This window comes from Lynx canadensis, chromosome D2 (genome assembly GCF_007474595.2).
Source record: "Lynx canadensis isolate LIC74 chromosome D2, mLynCan4.pri.v2, whole genome shotgun sequence".
Classification (NCBI taxonomy): domain Eukaryota; kingdom Metazoa; phylum Chordata; class Mammalia; order Carnivora; family Felidae; genus Lynx; species Lynx canadensis.
The window spans coordinates 35,446,515-35,473,271 of NC_044313.2; the positions used below are offsets into that span (position 1 = coordinate 35,446,515).

Genomic DNA, 26,757 nt, shown 5'->3' on the forward strand with positions numbered 1-26,757 from the left:
TAAGATTTTAAAACTTATAAAAATTGTTTTTAGGGGCACCTGGCTGGCTCTGTGAGTACAGCATGCAACTCTTGATCTTAGGGTTGTGAGTACAAACCCCACGTTGGGCCTACAGTAGCTTACTTAAAAAAAAAAAAAATGTAGATATATATTCCTCTTTAGAAGAAGATACATTTCCTGGGAATGACCTTTAAGGTTTGTTGAAAGTTGTATTGGATGGAGTATATGTCTAAAAGCATCACATATCAAAGCATCTGAGAGATTATGGTCACAAAACTCAATATTTCAAATTTTAAACTGCATTCTATCACTGTTAGACTCAGAACTGCATTGTTTTCCTGCAATTGTGGTTTATTGCGATCTTAATCCATTTTCTCAAGACCATTCAAAACATTTATACTATTCCAGTAATTACCATGCTACCCAGAAAAACAAATGAACACTTTATTAAGAATTAAATGAAGGTATGGAATGTGATACAGTACAAATAAGACACCCAAGATGGATATAATAGTACTACCCACACAAAAAGTTAATTCTCACTCCCCCCCCAAAAAATCACAAGACAAAAGAAAAAGCAATTCCATCATTATAAAGATATTTCATGCAAAAACTCCAAAAAAAAATCCCCCCAACCACCCCCCAAAATCCCTCAAACTGTCAACAAACCAAAAGCTATTTGAAAATATTGCCATGCTAACATATTAACCACAATATAATCATTCATAGAAAAATAACACACTAATTAAGCAATGGATTAGATGAAACAATACAGGCTGCAATATCATAAACTCATAGATCTCGATGATTTTCCATGAAAAGTAATTCCAGATTCACCTACAGGGTGAGTAACAGGCTCAATGCTGAGAGATAAGGTAGGTAAATATAAATTCCATTAATTCATCTCATTAGCTTCTAATTATAAAATCTGGAAGCTTCCAGAATCTGAAAAATTATATAAAATTTGGCATACTCCATTTGTGTTCCAAGAAATTACTTTAGGATCATAACTGCAATTATTAGAGAACTGTATAAAAGCACTTCCGGGTCAGGAACTGACCTCTTAAATAATGATCACAATTTACATCATAGAAACAACTCCAGATATGCATTTACTCTGATTAACTCTCACTTAGGACAAGAAACATGATTTTCTAGCACTTTATGTACAAGTTAATGCAAAAGGCCAGATAATTCAGAGACGGAATAAAATGTAAAACAAAAGTGAACTGGCACAGAGACTGAAGAGGAACATTCCCACTTACAGAGACGTAAGTCGGTAAAAATCTTGCCTTGCTTTCTGAGGGAGCTAGAGTCAACGACTAGACTGACAAGCTATAATTCATGTCTCTGTACCAAGATGCTTTCGCCTATTTCATGGAAAAGACAGTTTTACATTAGAAAACAGGAATGGCATTTTATGGGATAGCATTCCCCTCCACAGCTGCCAAACAAGCCTGGTCACCATGTGGTGCACACGCAAAGTGTATTTCCAACTGACTGTTAGTGTCATGATGAGGCAACCGAGGACCAGGAAGCAATGGCTCACAGCACCTGCCCATTCAGGCGACCTGGAGAGAACTGGGACACCTATATTTCATGGTTCTGGGTTCAGTTTACCTATGGTGTAAAGATCGGCTCTAACAGTAAGGCCAAGGAGAAAAAACAAGAAAAAGTTACTTAGGATAAAAAACGACCCACTCTCATTTGCTTCCCCTTCCATCCCCCCACTTTAGATTTCGGGTACTTAGAATACATTGGAAAATTAGTCAGAATTACCGTTCCTACCTCTGAAATGTAACTTCCTATTTACACTCCATGAAAAGAACACCATAATTTTCACTGGCAGGATTTAGCCTCTAAAACACAGAAGCACTTGCTCTAATTTTTACAAAATGAAATGACAGAATTTTCCAATGCGAAACCCGGGAGTTTGAAGCCAGTAAAGAAGTGTCTTTAATTATCAGGACGTTCATAATTAGAGCTCTTTGGAATGTGTCTTATACATACAAAGGTACCAGAAATTAAATCCCCAGAGTATTTATGAAGTAAGTTCTAAAATGGGAAAGATTTCTAATGAGAGATAAATGCTTCCATCAGCAAATTAAATCTGATATATCAATCTTTCCTAACTGACAAAGTCTTTGCTAATAATAGCTCAACATAGCCTCTGGAATCAAATGTAAAGATCACTCAATCATGATGATGCACGATGAAGTACAGATGGGCAGTACATATGAAAAACGATTTGTAAACCGCTGCAGTTCTAAAACAGATTTATATTACAAAGCAATGTAAATAAATATTGGGCTAGTACAAAAGCTCTTATTTACAGTTTTACAAATGAAATTGTATTCAGTGTAAATGCTGTGTTTTAAAGAACACAGTACTGTATTAGTAAAATGAGTTCTGTTGAGGGGATTACACTTTCTGTTAGAATCAATGCATAACATATAAAAGATTCAAGTTAACTTTGTTTATAATTTAGTACAGACAAACCCAGTTTAACCTGGAATGGCATCTGTTAAAGTGCTGAAAAACAGGAAATACTTAGAAAACACTGTACATTATTAAAGCTTTATCAAGTCAGAATGTTAAACTTCTTTCACATTTTTTTATCCTTTGGCCACAGGCTTGTGGACAAGATGATACTTCTCAGCAAAGGAGTAAAACTTAATAGGCCACCAGCTGCTTAGATGACTTTAGGTTCAGCGGATTTAGTTTCCTAAAACAACTATTTATCCATCAACCATACCTTCGGGCCTCACAATCTGGTAAGTAATTAAATATTCAGGATAAGCCTGGAAGAGAAAGATCAATTTAAACACTGGTAAATAAACTGCTTTAAACATTTTACTATAAGGATTTCCAAACTTTAGAAAAGAGGTTCTAAATTAGTGCTGTGGCTCAGAATCATCTAAGGACATTTTCTCAAAACATCCTTACCTTGATTCCAATCACTTAGGTTCTGAATCAGAAGGTCTAGGATGAATACTAAGTATGTGTTTGTTTTTAATAACTCAGGTGATTCTGCTACATTTCCTCAGTTAAGAACACTGCTCTAGAACACAAGCATCTAGAGATGCTTTTGACTGGATCTGTGTCACTAAGAGCAAGAGGGAATTGTTTGCTTCTTTGCTACAGATAGGTTAACTACTAAATACAGGATTCTGATTAACTATATTTTACAGAAGGTAAGAAACAGAAAAAAGATCCACTGTAGTTGGCAAAATCTGAATAAAGTCTGTAAGTTAGATAGAATATTGTAACAATGGTATTTTCCCGATTTTGATAATTTTAAGACAATGTCCTTGTTTTGGGGAAATACACACTAAAGTACGTAAGGGTAAAGCAACAAGCCTACAACTTCCCCTCAAGCAGTTCAGGAAAAACAAAACTGTATTCACACACACGTGGGAGAGAAAGATAAAATGTTGACAATGGGAAAATAAGGGACTTCTCGATTATTTTTGCAACTTTTCTGTAAATGAGAAATTATTTCCAAATAAAAGTTAAAAAAAAAAAAAAAACAACAACCCAGTTCTCAGGGCAATATGCCGTGTCAGTTTAAGGGATTAGTAAGAAAAGGTTAAAGTATGGCTCTAAATAATTTCTGAAGATGAGCAAATAAAACTGAATTACCTGTTCTCCTCTGTAAATGACATATTCAGCTAAAGCTAGTCCATTTACACTGGGTCGACCAGTGACTGAGTGATGTCCTGGAGGAGAATGTGCCATTTTCATTGCACTGAACTGCAGGAAAGACTTTCCCAGGGTTACCCGGCAAAAGAGCAGCTGCCTATAACATGGAAGGGAAAAGATCTCTCTGAAGACAAGGCAGAAGACATTGTCTGTGTAGACTGCATAAGCTTTTTAATGTATTTATACATAAACACAAGTTGTTTTGTCATTTCACCCTTAAAAGAACTTTGTGAGAATGTCTTCTACTCTCATTAATGAATCTGTCACTTTAATTAATCCTTATTTTAACTATAACAACTGAGAATGGAATGACCTTATAGAGACGGAGACTCCACTTGTTTGTATCCTAGCAAAAGCACAAACCACAGCCCAAGTGAGAAGGAGAAGCAAACTTAAGGAACCCCCATGAAGTAGCTTGCAAAGTTGGACATTTATCCAACTAAGTCTAGTTGGATTCCACCTTCAAATTATATCTGAAACTCATTCTCTTAATTCTATGGCTACCATTAAATTCAAATCACCAAAATTTTCAGTTGGATTGGGAACAATGGCCTCTGAACTACTCTATTTCTACTCTAATTCCTAAACTATTTTCCATCCAAGCAACAAGTTATTTAGGGAAAAAAAAAAAAAATCCAACACATAAAACATTAATCAAATCACATCACTTTTCTGCTTAATACCTTGTAGAGGTTACTCAGTATCCTTGGAAGAAAATCCAAATTCCTTACAACAGCTCCAAATTCTCTAATCTTACCTTGTGTTGTGTACCAGGAGCATTAATTTTCTTTCTTCACACAAACCAACTCTCTTACCTAGTGACCATCATACACAGTTTCCTTTACTATAGAGAATGGTATCTATTCTACCACTCTTCAAACTGGCTAACACTTGGTTTTTTTAGGTTTCGGCTGCAATGTTAGTTCCTCAAATAGGTCTTCCATTACCAGAAGTTTAAGTGGATTACTCTCCCAATCCCCAGGCATATATATGATTGACTTGCCTTATTTCCAATAAGCCTTTTTTATTACTTCATGGCTTTTCTTCTTTTCCAAGGACAGAAAGAGATTTTGGTGAATGAGTTAATTCTATTCTCCAAAGAGAGGCTATCTATACTTTTTATTCTAAATAAGCCTGTTGGAAACTTTAGCATTGCTAATCAATTTGTATTATAGTCCCAATCAGCCCTGTGATAATCCAAAGATAAAAGTCTTTTTAATGTTTATCTATTTTTGAGAGAGAGTGAGCATGAGCAGGAGAGGGGCAGAGAGAGGGAGACACAGAATCCAAAGCAGGCTCCAGGCTCTGAGCTGTCAGCATAGAGCCCGACACGGGGCTCGAACCCATGAACCATGAGATCATGACCTGAGCCAAAGTCGGACACCCAACCGAGCCACCCAGGCGCCCCCCAAATTTTTTCTTTAATGTTTATTTATTTATTTATTTATTTATTTTTAAAAAAAAATTTTTTTTTTTCAACGTTTATTTATTTTTGGGACAGAGAGAGACAGAGCATGAACGGGGGAGGGGCAGAGAGAGAGGGAGACACAGAATCGGAAGCAGGCTCCAGGCTCTGAGCCATCAGCCCAGAGCCTGACGCGGGGCTCGAACTCACGGAGCACGAGATCGTGACCTGGCTGAAGTCGGATGCTTAACCGACTGCGCCACCCAGGCGCCCCTATGTTTATTTATTTTTGAGAGAGGCAGTGGGGGGGGGAGGGAGGGAGACACACAGAATCTGAAGCAGACTCCAGGCTCTGAGCTGTCTGCAGAGCCTGATGTGGGGCTCAAACCCACAAACTGTGAGATAATGACTTGAGCTGAAGTCGGATGCTTAACTGACTGAGCCACCCAGGTGCCCCTAAAAATTTTAATAAACTTATTTCCAGACAGCCAACCACTCTGTTCCAAAAAGTAATGAGAGGTGGTACTAGAACATTATTATAATCTGAACTATTTTACCTCCAGATAATATGACAGCAGAGTTGAATTTACAGAATCTCAAGAGATTACAAGCTTTCTAAACTGTCCAATTTATGATCTAAAACAGAAGTGGATGGGAGTTCATATCCAAAAGGGCTGACTTCAGGCACCTACACAAGTCTAAACTTAGGGGGAAAACAAGAGTAATACAAAAACAAATCTTGTTTCTCCCCAGGACCAGAGTTCTTTACCTTGGCAACCTTTCTTTTTTTTAAAAAAAAATTTTTTTTTCAACGTTTATTTAGTTTTGGGACAGAGAGAGACAGAGCATGAACGGGGGAGGGGCAGAGAGAGAGGGAGACACAGAATCGGAAACAGACTCCAGGCTCTGAGCCATCAGCCCAGAGCCCGACGTGGGGCTCGAACTCACGGACCGCGAGATCGTGACCTGGCTGAAGTCGGACGCTTAACCGACTGCGCCACCCAGGCGCCCCGTACCTCGGCAACCTTTCAAAATCAGCTGGGAAGCCTTTACAAATCCTAATGCCAGACCAATTATATGAGAACCTCTGAGGGTGGGACACATGCATCAGTTTTTAAAGCTGCCCAGGTGATTCCAATGTGTCACCAAGGCTGAGAACTACTGCTCTAGGGTTTTCTTCAAGATCAGTGATCAGAAACATTAGCATCACCTGACAACTTGGTAGAAATTCATATTCTAGGGCCTCCTCTCAGGCCTACTAAGTCAGCAACTCAGTAGGTAGGGCTCAGGAATTTGTGTTTTAGCGAGCTCTTTAGGTGATTCTCCTGCTTGCTAGTATCTGATGAAGATTGCTTCAGATCTGTATAAGCAGTACCCTAACTGTTGAGTGAATTTCAGTAATTAACCTTACTCAATTTTTCAAATGACAAAAGATAATTTATATTTACCTATGAGGATTAATTAGGGGCAAATTATTTGAATGATTTTAACAACTGAGTTAGGCCAGAGTAAAACCGGGGGGAAAAAGTGCAAAGTAGTTATTTGATAATAATGTGCTTTTTAAAAGGAATGTGTTTCATGATAAGTTTTTCAAGTAGTAATATCACAAATTCAGGATTAGGATCATATCACAGTGGAAGAGAGACTCCTACAGGCATTCCTATGAAATACTAGACTTGGCAAAGGAATGCCATTTTAGCATTTGAATACACATTTTTAAAGAATCCACAGTCCTATAATATTTAAGGGCCACAATAATATTTCTCATGCCCAATGATATTTTCTGCTTCATATTGTTTAAAGCACTAGGTGTTCTAATGATTAAATGAGTTAAATAGGTCAAGTGGTTTGAACTGTGCTTGGCTCACACAGATCATTTAATAAACACTGGCTCCTGTTACAACTGGTGAGAGAGCCAAAAGCAACCTGAAAAATACCTACCTTGGAGTCCTAAAGTTGTCCAAGATGATGCCTTGCTCCCCTAATTTCTCAAATATGAAACTAGTTCTTACTAAATTCTTATCAAACTAAATGAGAACAAGTGATCTCTTACCTGTGGCAAATGTAACAAGATCTGTCTTTGTGAACTGGACACCCAGTACCTCCTCCAATTCCATATACATACTGATTGCTTTTGGAAGAGTTTTCAGCAAAATAAATCCCAGCTCCAAACATGCCACCTATGTAGGCATGCCTTTCATCAAAGCCTTTATGGATAATCGCATTCACAAAGGGAGATCCTAAAACAGATGTAGATGGATAAGAATTTAAAATTATCTTAGAAGAATAAAATGAAATCTTCATTGAAGTTAAATTCCTAAACATACATACTGACCACCGATATAAAGAATATTAAAAAAAACAAGGATAACAAGTTACCTGTCACCTAGTTTATTCCTTTAGAATAACTACATTATTTTATTTTTTAAAATTTTTTAACGTTTATTCATTTTTGAGAGAGAGAGAGACAGAGCGTGAGTGGGGGAGGAGCCGAGAGAGAGGGAGACACAGAATCTGAAGCAGGCTGCAGGCTCCGAGCTGTCAGCACAGAGCCCAACATGGGGCTTGAACTCACAAATTGTGAGATCATGTCCTGAGCCGAAGTTGGACACTTAACCCACTGAGCCACCCAGGCGCCCCAATAATTAACTACTTTAAAAGAAATGCTAACGTTGATTGACGTTTCTAATAAGGGGGTGGATCAAATGCCAAAAAATAGGACACACAAAGATTCAACTAGAAAAAAAGATCACTTAAAATATAAATGCTAAAGTTACCAAATTCCAGACCTCAAATCCAGAACCAAGAGTCTCATAATTCATCTCCTATAGCAAGGCTGTATGCAATTAAGCCTTACAGTGACATCCCATGTCTGTGTGCTTTTTCTAGATATCAAGTGGCCAAAGTGGTCTTTTCATGTTTATTCTCTTTATACTTCCTTCTCATCTCTCCACTTCGCTGCCTTTCATCCTGTCACACCAGATTCTATCTGCAAATGTGTGTTCCTTCACTCTCTGCATACTGACTATTCTCACCCCCTTCCGTGCATGGGTGCCAAGGAGAGCTTAGCCAAAGGAAAGGAGGTAGTCATGGGAACCAAGCCAGAGAGTAGGGTGAGGGGTGGGCGTTAGGAAAAGCCAATGTAACAGTTAACTGATTCATTAAGATTAGTGTCCCTGTTCATAAAGGAATAGGAAAATACACTGAATTCCACTATAGAACTACAGAAGACCAGAATCACTTATTTCAGTTAATTTGGAAAAACCAAAATCATTTATTATAAAACAGAAAAATCATTCATTATAACCATCAAGTCAGTACCTAAATGAATATTACACTCTTTGACAAGAGAGCATCATGATGATTTTTAGGGTTTTAGAATGAGAAATACCATTTAGATATTATCCACCAATTCAGTCTGCTATAGCCATTCTTCCAGGGGACTGTAAAATTTAAATGTTGTGTTTCATAGAACTTTACAGGTCTCTAAAAATTTTCTGCAATCAAGGCCAAATGAAAAAAATACCGGAGTTACTATGTGCTTGAAGACTTGATAAACACTACATTAACATTTACATTCATCTTTGCTATAAATCTCAAAGACCAATCAACACCTGTCAATTTGCAGCATAAAAGAAAACAGGAAATTTCAAGACAAATAGTGCTTTCAATCCAACAGAAGTTCTTAGAAAATTCCCTAAGTTCAATGACAACAGCTCTTTAAAGATTTCATTTAAAAAATTTTTTTATAGAGTGGGAGAGAGCCAAAGCATAAGAGACTGTTAAAAACTGAGAACAAACTGAGGGTTGATGGGGGGTGGGAGGAAGGGGAGGATGGGTGATGGGTATGAGGAGGGCACCTTTTGGGATGAGCACTGGGTGTTGTATGGAAACCAATTTGTCAATAAATTTCATATATAAAAAAAAAATAAATAAAAAAAAAAATAAAAAATTTTTTTAAGTAATCTCCACCCTCAAATTGGGGCTTGAATTCATGACGCTGAGATCAAGAGTCACATGCTCTACCTACTGAGCCTGCCAGCGCTGCCCCCTGCCCTGAGGAATCTTACCATGAAATAGCATTCTTTCATTTGCATGGTTGTGGTTTTCTTCAGAAACTTCTTTTCTTCTGTGGGTGTATCTTTCCCATAGTTTCTTGTTACAAACTTTCTGAATCTATAAAAAAGAAACCAGAGGAATCAAAATCTTTACATCATAATTACTTACCTACTTTACTTGTTCATCTTAACCTAAATAGGCCACATAGTCAGAAGAGAGGCAAAACTTCTCTGAAATATAAACTATGTTTTATTTTAGTCAGCTAAAAATACTTGGTCTCAAACATAAAGATAGAAATATAGCTACACTTTGGAAATGAAAAACTTCAAAGGGAAAAAAAGCAATATATGGACTTATGGGAAGGTCAAGAATACCATAAACTAAAATACTTCCATTCTCATTAATTTAGAATTATTACTAAAACAGCTCCAAATCAGGTACACTGAATTCTGTATGTAAGTATTAAAAAGAGAACGGTTATCTTTCACCTCATCCTATTTTATCTGGCTCAAAGTATCATCTGTATCTGCTTTTAATGAAAAACATTTGAAATAACCCCCAGCAAAAAACATTCTTAAAACACACACACACAGACACGCCTCTACTACTCTCTCTACCCTTCCCTATCCCTCCAATTCCTAAAATTTTTGTCTTGAGAAGAGTTAAAGATGGATGCTGGTCTCACTGGGAGTATTTCTAGGATCAAAATTCACAACCCTAGAGCTGTTTCTTGGCTGTGCTTAAAAGTGTTACAGCCCCCTGCTGGTCCTAGAGCACATCTGGGAGCTGGTGGATTTAGTCTTGGCTTAAAAAAACTCAAATATGGCTACAGATGTAATCAAGGAACACAACTGACACAGCGATCTCACTTATATTAAGAAAATAAAAGGCATGATTATTTGCCTTATTAAAAATATTACATATGTTCATGAATGGAAATATCAAGATGTCACTCTTGTCACACTATGATATAAATTAATAAATAGGAGCTCCCAGGATTTCTTTACCTTAAATCATCTAATAGGATGAACAAAGCAATCTCCTATAGTTTTAGTATTCACTAACTCTAAAATACGACATCTAATATAACACTTATAATAGTATATATATGACAATAATATAAAACAGCTGAAATATTTGATACTGTTCACTTTTGAGTTTAAAATTTAGGTATTAAAAAGATACTTGCCACATTTTGTCTTATTTCATAATTATTAAGAATTTATCAATGTAGTTAATAAAAAGATTTATTCATCTCAAGTAGAGGGTGCATTTTTGTTTGCTGTAGTTCAAGAAAAACACAGCAAAGTTGGAAAAGGCCCTGAGAAGAGTACCTGATATCAAGAAAAGACAGGACTCTCCTTTGAATGACTTAAAACCTCAGACTATTTTTGGAAAAGATGAAGGTACAGAGGGAGTACTATTAAAATTATAAAAAAGTTGTATAGATGGGGGACTCATGGACACACGGAGTAGTCACAGGACAAATAAGTATAAAGATGGAGTCCTTTCTTGAGCCACAAAGAAAATTCAGCTTTGCTACAAAACAGTACTTGAATAATTTATATATTTAAGGTCCTAAACCTAATGGATTTATCATGATCTCAAGATAATTCAACAAATGCTGAATTATTTGTTACGAAAACAGCCCAAAAAAAGGAAGAAAGAAAGAAAGAAAAAATGAAAAACAGTACAGGGATTTTGAGAATCTTAACCTTTAAGGATCTACCCTTTCCCCAAATATCCCTTGATGCTATGTCAAAGACTTACTAGGCTAGACAGATTATATTCTTATGAAAGTTAATTACTGTTTCAGGCTTTGAAAACTACGGTCTCAGAAAACTTTATTTTCGCTAACTTATTACCTTGAGAATATTATATCTGTTGAAGATTCCACCTGCATGACCTCCATCTCTGTGCTCTCGGACTGTACTTTGCATCTGATGGAAAAATATGTCAAATATATGTGTATTAACTTTTGTTTTTCCTTCAAAAATTTGTTTTAATGTTTATTTTTGAGAGAGAGCAAACAGGGGAGTGGCAGAGAAAGACACACAGAATCTGATGCAGGCTCCAGGCTCTGAGCTGTCCGCACAGAGCCCCATATGGGGCTCAAACTCAGGAACCCAGGAACTGTGAGATCATGACCTGAACCGAAGTCGGATGCTCAACTGACTGAGCCACCCAGGCACCCCCTACTTTTGCTTTTTTTGATTTGGGGAAAATGGTTCTTGACGCCTATGATTCTGTTTTTGAGAATACAAAATGAGATTTTAATATTTTTCTTGTTTATATGAGAGTTCTTCTATAACTTCACAAGTACTACTTTCTAGAGGTAGCTGTTAGCTAGTCAATCTGGAAACAATACTTTTAGGCGAAAATTATATAATGCAAACTAAAGGAAGAAAAAGGAGCAGATGCATGGGTGAGTTAAACATACAAAGCTAACCACCTCACATGCTAAAAAATAAAACAATCTGGGAGTGCAAGCTGGTGCAGCCATTCTGGAAAACAGTATGGAGGTTCCTCAAAAAACTAAAAATAGAACTATCCTACAACCCAGCAATTGCACTACTAGGTATTTATCCAAGGGATACAGGTGTGCTGTTTCAAAGGGACACATGAACCCCAATGTTTATAGCAGCACTATCAATAATAGCCAAAGTATGGAAGGAGCCCAAATGTCCATTGATTGGATGAAGGGATAAAGATGTGGTATATATACACAATGGAGTATTACTCGGCAATAAAAAAGAATGAATTCTTGCCATTTGCAACTACATGGATGGAACTAGAGGGTATTATGTTAAGTGAAATGAGTCAGTCAGAGAAAGACAAATATCATATGACTTCATTCATATGAGGACTTTAAGAGACAAAACAGATGAACATAAGGGAAGGGAAACAAAAATAATATAAAAACAGGGAGGGGGACAAAACAGAGAAGACTCATAAATATGGAGAACAAACGGAAGGTTACTGGAGGGGTTGTAGGAGGAGGGGATGGGCTAAATGGGTAAGGGGCACTAAGGAATCTACTCCTGAAATCATTGTTGCACTACATGCTAACTAATTTGGATGTAAATTAAAAAAAAAAAAAAAATTAAAAGAAAAGAAAAAAAATAAAAAAATAAAACAATCATTTATTTGCTCCCATTCATTTTGCCCTAGTAAAGCACAATATGTACTCCATTGAGAGCTGGAGTTTCTGGAGTATTAGAACTCAGTTTCACTCAAGTTTCTATCCCTGTGTTCCTCACACATACAGGATACGTGTTCTTCAAACTGTAAAGCACTATTCAAAGATTTCAGTGGATCCAAGAGTTCCGTGAAAAGAAAGCTGGAAGAAAAACTTCCTGGAAAAGTAGCATCCACATATTCTGGGTCTTGTATGAGATACTGGGGTTTGCAATTGCCTTCATGAAGGGAGGGAATATTTGCATCTCCCCCGCCCCCCACCCCCCCCAAATGACAGTAAACTCTTCTCCAACAGAATTCTGTGTCAGTATTAATTGTAGTATTGAACCAAGTTACTGGATTCAAGGTTTATTGAGGGAGTGTACCTTGAACGCTGATTTTGAACATTCATCCAGGTGGTAAAGAGTTAGGGACAATTAGGGGCGCCTGGGTGGCGCAGTCGGTTAAACGTCCGACTTCAGCCAGGTCACGATCTCGCGGTCCGTGGGTTCGAGCCCCGCGTCAGGCTCTGGGCTGATGGCTCAGAGACTGGAGCCTGTTTCCGATTCTGTGTCTCCCTCTCTCTCTCTGCCCCTCCCCCGTTCATGCTCTATCTCTCTCTGTCCCAAAAATAAATAAACGTTGAAAAAAAAATAAAAAAAAAAAAAAGAGGGACAATTAAAATCCTATTACATTTTCAAGATCTGGAAACCTCTAGGAAGTTAAGCTATTGAACCAACATTTATTTAAGGTATATGAACATACCTCTTCCTCCACAGACTGAAACTCTTTATCATCAGGAGATAGATCTATGAGAATTGTTCCACTTCCAGAGGTGTTCAGAGTTAAGTACGGGTTAAGACCTAGTAAATAAAATTTGAAGGTAAAAAAAAATTACGCCAAGTCCCCATCCCCTCCAATTAACATCAACCCAAAATGGCCACCTGATTTATCTGATGCTTACTACTTTTTTTTCTTGCTTACTACCTATTTTTAAAAACTTTTAATTTTGGACTAATTTACATTTTCAGAAAGACTGACATCACGTAGAGAGTCCCTGTGTACCTTTTACTCAACTTCCTAATGTCACCATTAGGAATATTAATGCTCCTCCAATGTTCCCATTCTATATAGCCACAGTACAACACTGGTCACACTTGTTAAGTAAATGACAGAATTTATTTGGATTTCATTAGATTTTCCCATTAATGTTCTTTTTCTGTTTTAGGATCCAAACCAGAACACCACACTGCATTTAGGTTGCTAATTTTGACACAAGTTGTAAGGGTTTTGTGGGAATAATTCAGAAAAACCTTTCTATTCTTTACCCGTTATCCTTAAGGAGGTTGTCACAAAATTTCTTCTTCAGATTATTTCCTTTACTAACTACTCAGCACTTTCAGCATTTAGTCTCTTTAATTTCTGTAAATATGAGGAAGAATTATGACAGAAATTTATACAGCTTCAGGTAATTTTAAATCATCCTAGAATGACACTCCATAGTTTACCGACTACTGAATGCTTATTCTGTTTTTCATTTTTCATTTTTTCAATTTATTTATTTACTTAGAAGTTTGTGTGAGAGAGAATGTGTGCACGCTCAAGAGGGGGGAGGGAGGGGGAGAGAGAGAGAATCCTGAGCAGGCTCTGCACTGTCAGCACAGAACCCGATGCGAGGCCTGAACCCACAAACCAGGAGATCATGACCTGAGCCAAAACCAAGAGTTGGACGCTTAACCAACTGAACCACCCAGGCGTTCCCTGAATGCTTATTCTAACCCCTCACAGTCTCTAATTCAGCAATGAATGCTGTGTTTTCTGAATGTCAATGGTCAAGACAACTATGTATTTTGTACCTTTACTCTCACAAAAACTTTTCAAGTGGAATTTTAAACAGAATTTTCTAATTTCTTCCATGTATTTGTAACAAACCTTTCCTTCAGTCTCTACAAGATCTCTAAAGCTCTGCTGTTTTCCCAGGTAGGGCTCAAATCCATTACTGCTGGGTCAATGCATGGCAGTGTGAGTGTAGAGACTAAGAGCACTATTCTAGTTCTGGGTCTGGTCTGAATAACAAGACCACCACCAGATGCTAAACTCTGATAAAGACTTATCAGGTATGTAGTGTGAATTACATTGTCTGAAGTACATTATCTACAGGAAGTATGGAGACTTTACAAAGAAGAATATTTCAGAGACTAAAGACTTACCAGAATAAAGACCATGACACACGCTTGACCAAACCATCTCTGGACCACCCCAAGATGTCTTATAAACACTAAAAGATCAGGACAAGTAATGTATTGACTTGATGCACTGAATGAGAGCTAAGGCTAAGCCAGCAAAATGAGAGACTGTCAGAAGACTGCCACGGGTTCCACTTTGCAAATGAGGTAGAATGTAGGTATAGAATCCTCGCTTCAAATGAAGACAAGGAAGGTGATAACTTTATGTAGGCAAGAGACCCTGACGTGCTAGAGCAGACAGTCATTCTGCATCGTGACATTTCTCCTCCACGTGGGAGTGAATGATCCTTTGCGATTGCAGCTGTATGTATCAGAATGACCACAGACCAGAAGTGGCACAGAGTTACACACCTCTGCCACTTGGAGGCGGTGTGCCTGTTTCTGTCATTGTTTCCTGAGCCTTTCAATGCAGTCTTAATAACTGTGTCCCAGTCACTATATGTTTAATGAACAAACACTGTCCGATTTCCTTTTTAACCTGCCTCTTTCATAAGTGACCCTTGTTATTCCAGTACTCCACCGTAATTTCTATCCTACCGGATTGGTATTATTCTAGTAGAGTCATGATGGCTGTCTACAACTGCAGGTTCTAGTTTCTCTTCATTTTTGATACTTTTTATATTGTACACTAACATTCCAGGGAGTCACGGGTTTTCTGTCTTCTTTATCTCATACAATTTTGTCATCTATACAAGACATATCCCAGACTACCTCATATTTTAAACATTTTGCCCTAGTCCCTACCAGGAAAGTAAAGTGCATCCACTTTCAATCGATTCTATTCCAGAATTCCAGTGTAAAGTATTGCTTAGCTTCAGTCACCTACTTTTTAGAGGTAGTTTTTCCTTTTCAAGAGATGGCCCCTACCCTGCCTACCATACATCCTTCCCTAAAAAGCTCTTCATTTTTGCTAGTCTGGGTTTTTCTTCAACTCCAGTTGTACAGCCAGGACTTCAATGACAGGATGTGTCTGACCGCAGACAGGGTAAATCACACCCTTAGTTTAACAATTAAGTTAAAAATGCGGCCTTGATATTTAGAACAATTCACCTTTTCATACCTGGGACTTGGTACATGGGAAATGTTAACATCTGTTGAACAAATGCAATTTGCATTTTCTTTAAGTAATGTTCAGAAGAAATAAAGATATTATTCAATGCTGTTCTGTCAAGTGTTCTCAGTTACAACACTGTTTCCCAGTACTTTCACAGCAAGTGCTAAAGAATTTAGCCATTTACATACAACAAAAAAAGAGATTTACAACATTATTTTATGGGCAGACATCAATGCCTAGGCATTGCCTATTATATTATCATAAGACAGAAAGATATTCAAGTTCCTGATCTTTTAGACTCATAATTTTAGGGCTAGAATAACTTCAGAAGTAACTGAATACTTAAGAGAAATACTTCAGAGCTAAAGCAATTCCCAAACTTCTGAATAGCCCAGAAAGTTTACTTAAGTTCACCTACTAACAGCAGAAGCTCAGTAAACTTAACAGTAGCAGCATTAAGACCTGATACCAGGTTTCACAAATTCTAATCACTGCTCTTCCTATTAAATGGACTCTCTCTCGTAGATTTTAAATTATCATTTAGTAAGTTGAGGGCTGCCTTTATACCAACCATTAAATTGTTAGCACTGATTTAAAATGAAATACCTTGTTGTCCAGAGAGAAGTCTTTCAACTCCTTTGATTAGTTTGTGTCTATGTCCATAAGCATTGATTCCAATCTCCTTCAGCTCCTTGTGCCCCATCTCAACTAACACATCCAAGGTGATCTTACAAAAGAGGATGAAACTGTTTAGAAGACTTCTATTTGGTAGACATTCACATACTGGTGTTCTCACAATGTATTAGATTCAAACATTTACTTTAGATTTTTTTGAACAGCTTAGAAATGAAAGCAAACCAGTTGTTAAACAGAAACCGAAAAGTTGCAGCTAACTGAAGTTCAGTCATGCACAACCAAAAAATAGCGTTATTTTCATTTAACATAAGAACCTGAACCGAATTAAGCTGCGAAACAAAAATGTACTTTCAAGTTAATCACATTCAGGTATTCTATTTTGTCTTTTCCACTATCACTCCACAACCCACCCATTTATACAAGGCCTTCACTGGTTCCTCCAGACTCCAGACTATGCTAACTGGTACTTGTGCCTCAGGGTTCAAACTATTTCTTTACCCTCTAATATTTTATTTCCACTTTGTGAAACTGAAGACATTCTAAAGATCCTGTTTTATTTATACGTCTCCCATGAAACTTTTCCTGAGTAGTCCAGCTTGCAATAACCTTTTTTTTCCCTTTGAATTTCTAAAATCTATGCCCAAAACTTCTTTCTTCATATGTTGTTAGAGCTCCATAAGTAGATCAAAAGTTCCTTAGGAGTACAAGTCTATACTAACTATATTTTCTGAACCAAAAAAAAGAAAAAACACCAGTATTCTGATGGCATAAATTGGGACTACTCTGGAAAAGCCCAGATACATACTTAGCATATCTATATACCTTCCCATAGTGGCTAGCAAAGTGTCAGACTCAGAGCAGGCAATGAGTGACACAACTGAACTAAACAAACCAAGCTCAAGGATAACTTATTTTAAGGGCTAAATAAGCTAAGCTTTCCAGTTGGGAAAGCTATTTTACTATTACTACACCACAGTCCATTTTTCCATATATTTTTAAATTTCTTCTTTGATTTCCTGGTTGACCCATTCATTGTTTAATACATGTTGTCTAAACTCCATGTATTTATGGTCTTTCCAAAAATTTTCTTATGGTTGACCTGGTTTCAAAGCGCTGTGGTCAGAAAATACGCATGGTATGATTTCAATCTTTTTGCATTTGTTGAGGCCTGATGTTGTGACTTAATATGTGACCTATTCTGGCGCATGTCCCATGTGCACTTAAAAGAATGTGTATTTTCATTTGTTTCAATGTACTTCTTATTTCATAAGAGTCCATTTTTATGTGCTAATAAACTAAGCAGAAATTCCAAGATCAAGCCCAATTAGAAGAGTTAACTGATTTCCAGTCCCTTAAAAAAACATTCTCCTCTCTCCACAAACAGTTGAATGGTTTAAGGCACTTCAAGGATGTCCTAATTTTTTCTTGAGGTCTCACAGAACACCAAACCAAGCAAATCAATTCATTTACTCACCTGTTCTCTCTCAAATATATCCATCAGGTGCTCAAGCCCAAGATTCCTTACAAATTGAGTTATGCTAAAATCTACTGCTGGAACTGGAAAATAAAAAATCCAGAACAAACAAACAGAATAAGGTATATCAACATTTTAGCAACAAGGTTATGTGGTATTACTATACACATCAAGAATGCAAAGACGAAGCAAAACATTGCATCAAAAATTGCAAAAAGAGAAAGCTACAAAATCTCAACATCATAGAAGAAACAGCCAATGGGGCACTTCCAGGTTAAAAAAAACGTTTCATTTAAAAAAATTTAACTATCTTTAAAATAAGTGCCCATACTGAAACTAGTGTGTCAATTATATTTCCACTCAAAAAGTTTCCTTATCTTTGAGGATATAAGCTACTTCACAAAAAACTTTATGAAAACAAGTTCCACAATGTTACATAAGGTGAGATGAATTTTGACAGGTAAAAGGTAAAGAGAACAGCTTTATAGAGACTGCAAGTATGCTGTCTTTTTCTTTCCTTTAAAAAAAAAAGATCTTCACAACTGGGTATTCTGATATGGAGTAAAGATATTTCCTAACTCTAATAATATACTGGACTAGGTAAAGGCATAACTACTCAAGCACAAGCCATCTAAACCTTTCGAAAGCATAATGTAAAGAAAACAATGAAAGACTAAAATGTTAAGGCTATGCTAATTAATCTGATACTAACAGTTGTATTTAAAACATGACTTGTTTGCATTCTAAATGACAACTAGGTGGCTACAATACAAGTTAGAAAGTTATTCTCACCCTCCTTTTTCTCCAAGCTAGAGGCACCCTCTGTTCCACTTGAACTAACTACTGAAGACAGTTCAGAAAAACTCCCAGATAAGTTGTCAAGACTGCTGGCTGCAGAAAGACTTGATGGGCTGGATGGACCTGAAGACAGAGCATCTCCGGTAGCTCCTGGGCTTCTCACACCATTGAGCACTTGAGGTTTATAACATGAAGGCAGAGCAGAAGGGGGCATGGCTGCTGTCAGGAGAGCGCTAACATCATCTGCCTAGTGTGTGTGTCAGAGAGAGATTAAAATCTGTGATAAGCAAGTTTTAAAATTCTCCTGTACCCAACAGAATACATTAAAAAATATGACAAAAACTCAGATTTGCACTAGAACTGCATATAACATAAAAAGGATTATTTTAAAAAGTAAAGCAAATAAGTGACATCCAGCTAAGCTGTTATTAAATATAAAACATAATTCAGAACATCTCTTCCAAGACACAGAGAATAAGAACAAACCTGTTAAATGTGGCTAAGCATAAAAAACCCTAACTTTCATACTATGATTTTCTGCAAAGCACTGAAATGAATTATAGTAACAGCAATTTTAATTTTTTTTAACGTTTATTTATTTTTGAGACAGAGACAGAGTGTGAACAGGGGAGGGGCAGAGAGAGAGGGAGACATAGAATCTGAGCTGTCAGCAGAGCCCGACGTGGGGCTCTTAGAACCCATGAACCATGAGATCGTGACCTGAGCCAAAGTCACACACTTAACCAACTGAACCACCCAGGCGCCCCTATAGTAATAGCAATTTTAAAAGGTAAGAATTTTTTAACACTATCGCAATTACTCTGAAAGAAGCAGTAAAACCCTGGATTGCGAGTAACTTGTTCTGTGAGCGTTCCTCAAGATGAGCAGTACGTGACGCTGAACATCACATGATCAAAACAGAGCCAACGGTTCTTGAAATCCGCTTTAATATACAAGTGCTCTGGATTATAAGCATGTTTCTGGAACGAATTATGCTCCCAAACCAAGGTTTTACTCTTATTCAATCTACATGGAACTTGAATCTACATGGTGTGTTTATATTTCCTGGAAAATATTCAGTGATACATCCTTAAAACTGAGTTATTTTTGGGGGGGAGAAAACAAAGATAACCATTTTAATCAAATCTACTAGTACGGGAAAAAATCCTCAAATTTACTAGTTTTAATTTGCTTAATTAGTGACATATATTATTTTTTTTCACAATGCTCAAGACACTAATAGCAAGAAGTAAATCAGTACTTGTTTTCATGGTTAGTCACATTTATATTGCCTATTTTAATCCTTATCTTTTTTTCTTCCCAAGTCTGAGGACTTCCACGGCACCCACATTTTAAAATAATATTAGCATCATCTATGGGGTGCTTTTTATGTATCTGCTATCATGCCTGGGACTTGAAGTACATTACCTTAATTCTCGTATTAACCAGACACACACACACACACACACACACACACACACACTCTCTCTCTCTCTCTCTCTCTCTCTTTTTAAAAATTTTATTTTTAAGTAATCGCTACACCCAATGTGGGGCTCGAACTCACAACCTTCAGATTAAGAGCTGCATGCTCTTCTGACTGAGCTGGCCAGGCACCCCTTAACCAGACATTTCACCCCCATTATAGATGACATGACTGAGGCTTAGAGATTAGGCAAGGTGAAAGACCGTACAACTACAAGTGGTAGCCAGAATTCTAAGGCAAGTCTGTTAGGCTCTAAAGCCCACACCTGTTCTCTAGAGCACTTTGTTTCATGTCAATTATGTCTGGTGGACTAACAGATGGGTGGAATGAATTAGAAAAGTGCGTTCCCAAGGTAGTTTGGGATTGGAAAGACACTTCCCTGAAGAAATGTTGCAAATATGGTTGGGCTGTCAGCCTGCTGAGAAAAATCTACTTAACCCCCAATGAAGCTGAACTGAATCAGCTTCTCAGTGTAACTTGTGACAGTGAAATCTCTCTCAGTAGAAAGCAATCTAAGGAACTGCTTTTCCTTTGTATCTCAACAAGAATTTCTTCTCTCTTTCCCTCCAGCGCCCTGGCCAATTTCCTCAGTGGTAGAGGTGAGAGAGGAGCCTGTGTCACACTGGCCAAACAGGAAGTGGAGGCTACAACAGAGACTCCTACATGAGTTCCCCTGGGGGGGTGGGGGGAACCACAACCCCAAAAACTTAAGGAACAAGCTTGTTTTATGAACGCTTTTGGGGAGGTAAGCACGGAACCGGAACTCTGGGAACAGGCAGTGTGGGAGGAACTGGAATCCTGACAAGAAGCAGGCTTTGTGGCTGCAGCACCCTGAGGGCAATGAGGGGAAATTCATCAAGACCAGTGTCCTATGTGACCTTGCACAGTATGCCCCTTAACAGCCTTCACTGAGGGCCTGTATTTGGAAATTTTATTTCCAGATTAACGTAAGCAGCTATACCTCATACTTCTTTTTCCTATTTCCAAAAGCACTCAAGATACAATAGTTCATTGATAGTCCTATTATTTACATATTACATTTTAACACCAAAGAAATCCTATATTTAAACTGAGCTAAAAAAAGATTTTGCCACATTCACCATAAAGATATTTTATATGTACCAAGCAAACATTAAAAAGTTAAGAAAAGCACTGAGATTTTTCAAGGAGTCCATCACTTACTGAAACTAAATCTAAAGGCGTTTGTCCTTCCTGATTTTTAAGAGTAGGGTCGGCTCCGTGGGCCAACAACAAAGCACAAAGCTGTGTTCGTCCCTTTTGGGCTGCTTCATGCAGAGGTGTGAAAGCCCACTTGTCCGTAGCATTGACACACGCATTATACTTTATTAGTAAAGCTGCTACATCTACATGCTGTAAAAGAAAATACTCCTGTTACAGTCTGAAATGTTATCACATTTTAGTTCCTAAGAAGAAACTAGCTACATACTTATTTTTCCATATTTTCAAACCTACTCTGGAAATGAAAAAAAAAATCGTGTTTCTCCCCAACATCATAATTTATGGGTAGTTGATTAAAAATTACAGTAGACATTTTAATAACTTGAGAAATCAGAAAACATTTAAGAATTCTACACAGGACAGGAACTAAATAAATGAATGCGACTTAAACAACTTCTCATTTATCCAAGTGTTGTAACTGCTGAACATCAGTTTAGAAACCAGCAACCTTCCCCAATTATTCAAACTACACCTACTGAAAATGGTCAATACTAATTGTAATATTTAGGGCTGTTATAAACTCAGGAACAATGCACCTGAATCTCTATGGACTCTTAGGAGTCCCAGTGGTTTTCCTGGTACCAACAAATAAACAAAATCATTAACATCTCACTGAAAATAAGAGGTGCTAAGGAAGATAATAAAATGAATGACAAATGTGCTGCATGTCACAGAGCAAGCTTACAACAGATTCAGAATTGAAACCTGGACATTATTTAATCTCTTTAGCCCTCATATTTATTCCTCTATAAAACGAAAAAGTCAAACTAAATGCCCTTTGAGAACTGCAATATTGATTTCCACTTTGAAAATTTTAGAGATTAAAAAAAATTTTTTTTAACATTTATTTTTGAGAGACAGAGTGTGAGTGGGGGAGGGGCAGAGAGAGAGAGAGAGAGAGAGAGAGAGAGAGAGAGAAAGAGAGAGGGAAAGAGAGAGAGAATCCAAAGCAGGCTCCAGGCTCTGAGCTGTCAGCACAGAGCCCAACTTGGGCTTGAATCCATGAACTGTGAGATCATGATCTGAGCCGAAGTCAGTCGCCTAACTGACTGAGCCATTCACGCGCCCTGAAAATTTTAGAGATTTTTTAAAGGTAATATAAAAGAACTTACCCCATAAGATGCTGCATTATGTAAAGGAATAAGTCCTCCTTTGTCTTGGGCATTCACATCGGCTCCATGTTGCAACAAATACTCTGCAACTTCTAAATTATTATAACCAGCTAATTTAGAAAAGAATTAAAATTACTTCCACTTGTTAATATAAAAAATTAAATCTACGTGTCTGTATATATCTATATAAAAAGCATAGACATGCTTTGAAAAATAAAGCAAGTTTATAGAAATCTAAAATTCTCCACTAGAATATATTAAAACTTTATCTTATGAAAAAAACTGCCCACTGGTCTCAAGTTGGAAGCTTTCAGTGATATGCATTCCACAGCCTCTCAAAAGTTATACTGACTGATTTGCTAATATCTTTCCTTTTAAAACCTTCTACCTAAGTCCCTGCCTTTATGGTTGTTATATACAACTTCCTGTACTCAGGTACATGGTCTCAAGGGCTACAAATAAAAGGCATTTAAGCATATAAAAGCCAAGTTAGAAACACAAGTGGCCAGCAGAATAGGAGACAGCACACCAGCATGGGTCTCAAGACTCCATTTTCCCGGAAGGCTGCAAAGACATGCTTTTTGTAGAGTGAGATCTTAGGGATATACACCTGTGCGCGTCTGATAGTAGAACCTAACGTTGCTAAAGCCATGAAGTGAAACTTAGTATTTTCTAAATATACCATAACTTCTTAGCTGTCATACTGGGAACTGTTAGTTATCTGAGTACATAGTCTTATGGTAAAGTATATCTTATTTGACACACAATCATAGATTGAAAGCAAATTGGGAACTTTGCCAACATAAAACCAGGTATCACTTGAAACTTTAAAATAGTTCAAAATATCTTATTCACATTTATTTTTTTGTAGCTTTTATTCTTTTGCTAAAGGATTTAAAGCCAAAACATTTAAGATCAAGAAGGGAGAAACAAAACCACAGAACTACCATAAACTAAGTATTACAATGAATCCAAAAGTTCTTTCAGGTCTCAAGTTATAAAACTGCACAAGGAGGCAGAAATGTTTTGCATATACAACTTATTTACCACTTACAAAGACAACACAGATTTAAATAGTTATTGTTAAATGTTCTAGATAAGCTACCATAAAGATACAGAAGAGCTAATATAAATAAACACACACAGCATAATTCAAATCGGATGTCACATCACATCCTGTCTTGTATGGATGAAAAACTCCTGATTACCAGTGGAAGTATAAAAGCTTTCTGTCATCATGTTAGCACTTGTGGTTATCACTACCAAAATTCTCTAAAGACATAGAGTAATTCTTTTCCTTGGACAGTGGGGTCCCAACTTACAGGTGGTGAAAGTTTAAAGGTAAAAATCACATATCACCAAAATTGTCTTAAAAAAATTTTTTTTAACGTTTATTTTTCGAGAGACAGAGAAAGACAGAACATGAGCGGGGGAAGGGCACAGAGAGAGGGAATCACAGAATCTGAAGCAAGCTCCAGGTTGTCAGCACAGAGCCCAACGTGGGGCTCAAACTCATGAACCACGAGATCATGACCGGAGCCGTAAGCTGGATGCTTAACCCAGTCGGAGCCACCCAGGCATCCCCCAAATTGTCTTTTAAATACTAAGAGCACACTCAGTTATTCACACTATGAGACTAACATAAACTGAGAGAGAGGAAAAAAAAATAAGAGTAGACATCCATCTCCCATTTTACACAAAGTGGCAGAAACACCTGCATTACTTTTTTCTCTGATTTATTTTTCTTTCTAAACTCTGTATATTTAAATAAACTTGTATGAGTCAAATTATGCCTTTAATGTGACACCAATGAAGCAACAGCTGTAAGTTCAGGGATTTTAACGGCCCGTTCCCTAGCATCTTCCACGCAGCTAAAGAAACCAGGCTGTACACCTGCACTAAAAAGCAATTGCACTGTGCGAATTTCATGAGTGAAAACTTGTAAAAATGTTATGTGCTCAACTGTCTCCCAAATTCCTATGTTGGAGCTCTAACCATCAGTACCTTAGAATGGGACTGTATTTGGAGATGAGGTCTTGAAAGAGGTAGTTATGTTAAAATGAGGCTGGTAGGGAAGGTCCTAATCCAACCTGGCTGGTGTCCTTATAAGAGGAGATTAGGACATACTGTGAGAGACACCAGGCATGTGCACATAATAGAGAAAAGGCCATGTGACGACACAGTAAGAAGGTGGCCATCTGCAGCCCAAGGAGAGACTAATCCTGCCAACACCTTGATCTCCAGACTGTGAGAAAAAGTTTGTTGTTGAAGCCTCCAGTACCTTCCTATGGCAGGACTAACAAATACAACAAATTACTTTGGCAATAGGCTTACGTAACTTTTTAGTCTTAAGATTTTTTTCTGCGTGTGCTTAATATCTACCCCAAGGGTGCAGAGCTTTAGCACGAGGAGGAAAGCTGGCTCAAGCAGGCTAATTTTTCAAGTTTATATGGCCAAAACTCAATCACCAAAGAGGATTTAAAAATTATAGTGACCGGCAGAGCCTCTTTCAATTGTTCTTACCGAATGAAACACACTAGCACTAAAGTGAACATGAAATACAGTTGCCCTGTACAAATATACTCAGGTATAACGGTGGTAAAAGACGACATCTGAGTTGCATCTTTTAAATTTACTTGCAGGAAATATTTTACTCCGATAAAATGAATCTTAGATGTCACCAGCTTAAAGGTATGCAACTTCATTCACTTACCTGCTAAATGTAAAGGTGTTGAATGTCGGCCTTGGGTATCACGGCAATTTACGTTATCAGGAGAAGACAACTTCTTTACTCTGGCTAAACAACCCTTCTTGGCAGCATCTAACAAAGCTGCGTCTCCCCGAAGCAGATCTTGGATGTCTGTATCTCCATCTTTAACAAGATCCAAAGGAGTATTTCCATCCCTGTTTTTCTTTGTAGGGTCCGCACCATGCTGGGCATGTGAAAAACAGACAAAGGGGTACTAGCTTAAGTTTGCCCTTAGTCAAGAAGAAAATAGTCAATGTAACTATACCAAAAAAAACCTATCCTATTTTATATGGAGAGACTCTACCTTAAAGATGAACGTGGTTGTTATATTTGATTTAGTACACAGAAAATTATAATAAAAAGAATACAGAGGCAATTAAATATTATTGGGCTTTAACAATGCAATTAAATTATTACTATTATTATTTTATTTTTTAAGTAGGCTCCACATCCAACTTGGGGCTTGAACTCACAACCCTGGGATCAAGAGTCGCATGCTCTACCAACTGAGCCACCCAGGGACCCCTATAATGCAATTTAATAAAAATTTTACATTACGTTCAAAATAAGGTAGTATTTCATTAACAACTGACTTTCATGTATGCTATTTTTAATTTTCACGAACACTGACATAAAGTATAGATTTAATTTAGTCATATGCTCTACTGACTGAGCCAGCCAAGTGCTCTAACTTTTGTTTTTAGTGTAAAATATCTACACTGGTACCTGTATTAAACCAGTACTATCACTTTTATTAGTGCCAAATAAATCTGGCTTATAAATTACACAATCCATCAAATGTCTTGAGGCTAAAGTACTATATAGGAAAAATTAAGACAATCATCAGAGAACTGTTACATGAAGATAGCTGACTTTATATAATAAACCTGTGTGTAGTAAACATCCTAGCAGATTAAGATATACAAGTGTTCATGACATTTATTCTGAAATTGAGGTAGAGAATTAGCTGTTTCATACTCCTTTACAAGTTTATATTAAAAGTTATTAGAAATATAAACATATTCTATGTAATAAACCCAGTCCATAGTAAGTAAATATACCTGGAGTAGGAGTTTGCAAATTTCATACTTTCCTTTTGCTGCAGCTTCATGTAAAGGTGTAAATTTCCATAAATCAGCTACATTAACTACTGCTCCATGCTTAACAAGAAGTTCTGCAACTTCATAATGTCCATAAGAACATGCATTGTGCAAAGGTACAAGGCCTCTGAAATGAAAAATTACATAAGGAATGCAACACAAAGATATATATATATTTAATTTTTATTAAAAAAATCTTTTAAAAAGCTTACTTATTTTAATATGAAGTTTATTGTCAAGTTGGTTTCCATACAACACCCAGTGCTCATCCCAACAGGTGCCCTCCTCAATGCCCATCGCCCACTTTCCCCTCCCTTCCACCCCCCATCAACCCTCAGTTTATTCTCAGTTTTGAAGAGTCTCTTATGGTTTGCCTTAAATGCTTATTTTTGAGAGAGTGAGCGAGAGGGAAAGCGAGCGCATGCACAAGCAGGGGAGGAGCAGAGACAGAGGGAGACACAGAATCCAAAGCAGGCTCTGGGCTCCGAGCTGTCAGCACAGAGCCTGACACAGGGTTCGAACT

At 37.3% G+C, this 26,757-nt stretch overlaps 1 protein-coding gene across 1 annotated transcript in view; it reads right to left on the reverse strand.

The window, feature by feature from the left end:
- Nucleotides 1-423: 423 nt before the first annotated feature.
- The window catches only part of TNKS2 (tankyrase 2), a 68,277-nt gene continuing 41,943 nt past the window's right edge, over nucleotides 424-26,757 (reverse strand). Inside the window, exons 15-27 of the mRNA XM_030334119.1 lie at nucleotides 26,196-26,361; nucleotides 25,099-25,318; nucleotides 22,386-22,495; nucleotides 21,217-21,405; nucleotides 18,546-18,798; nucleotides 17,754-17,836; nucleotides 16,250-16,370; nucleotides 13,109-13,206; nucleotides 11,032-11,106; nucleotides 9,178-9,283; nucleotides 7,161-7,347; nucleotides 3,643-3,799; nucleotides 424-2,801 (exon numbers count right to left, since the gene is read on the reverse strand). Coding sequence (XP_030189979.1) covers nucleotides 2,739-2,801; nucleotides 3,643-3,799; nucleotides 7,161-7,347; nucleotides 9,178-9,283; nucleotides 11,032-11,106; nucleotides 13,109-13,206; nucleotides 16,250-16,370; nucleotides 17,754-17,836; nucleotides 18,546-18,798; nucleotides 21,217-21,405; nucleotides 22,386-22,495; nucleotides 25,099-25,318; nucleotides 26,196-26,361 — 1,828 coding nt within the window. The 3' untranslated portion in view covers nucleotides 424-2,738. The remainder of the gene's footprint in view (nucleotides 2,802-3,642; nucleotides 3,800-7,160; nucleotides 7,348-9,177; nucleotides 9,284-11,031; nucleotides 11,107-13,108; nucleotides 13,207-16,249; nucleotides 16,371-17,753; nucleotides 17,837-18,545; nucleotides 18,799-21,216; nucleotides 21,406-22,385; nucleotides 22,496-25,098; nucleotides 25,319-26,195; nucleotides 26,362-26,757) is intronic.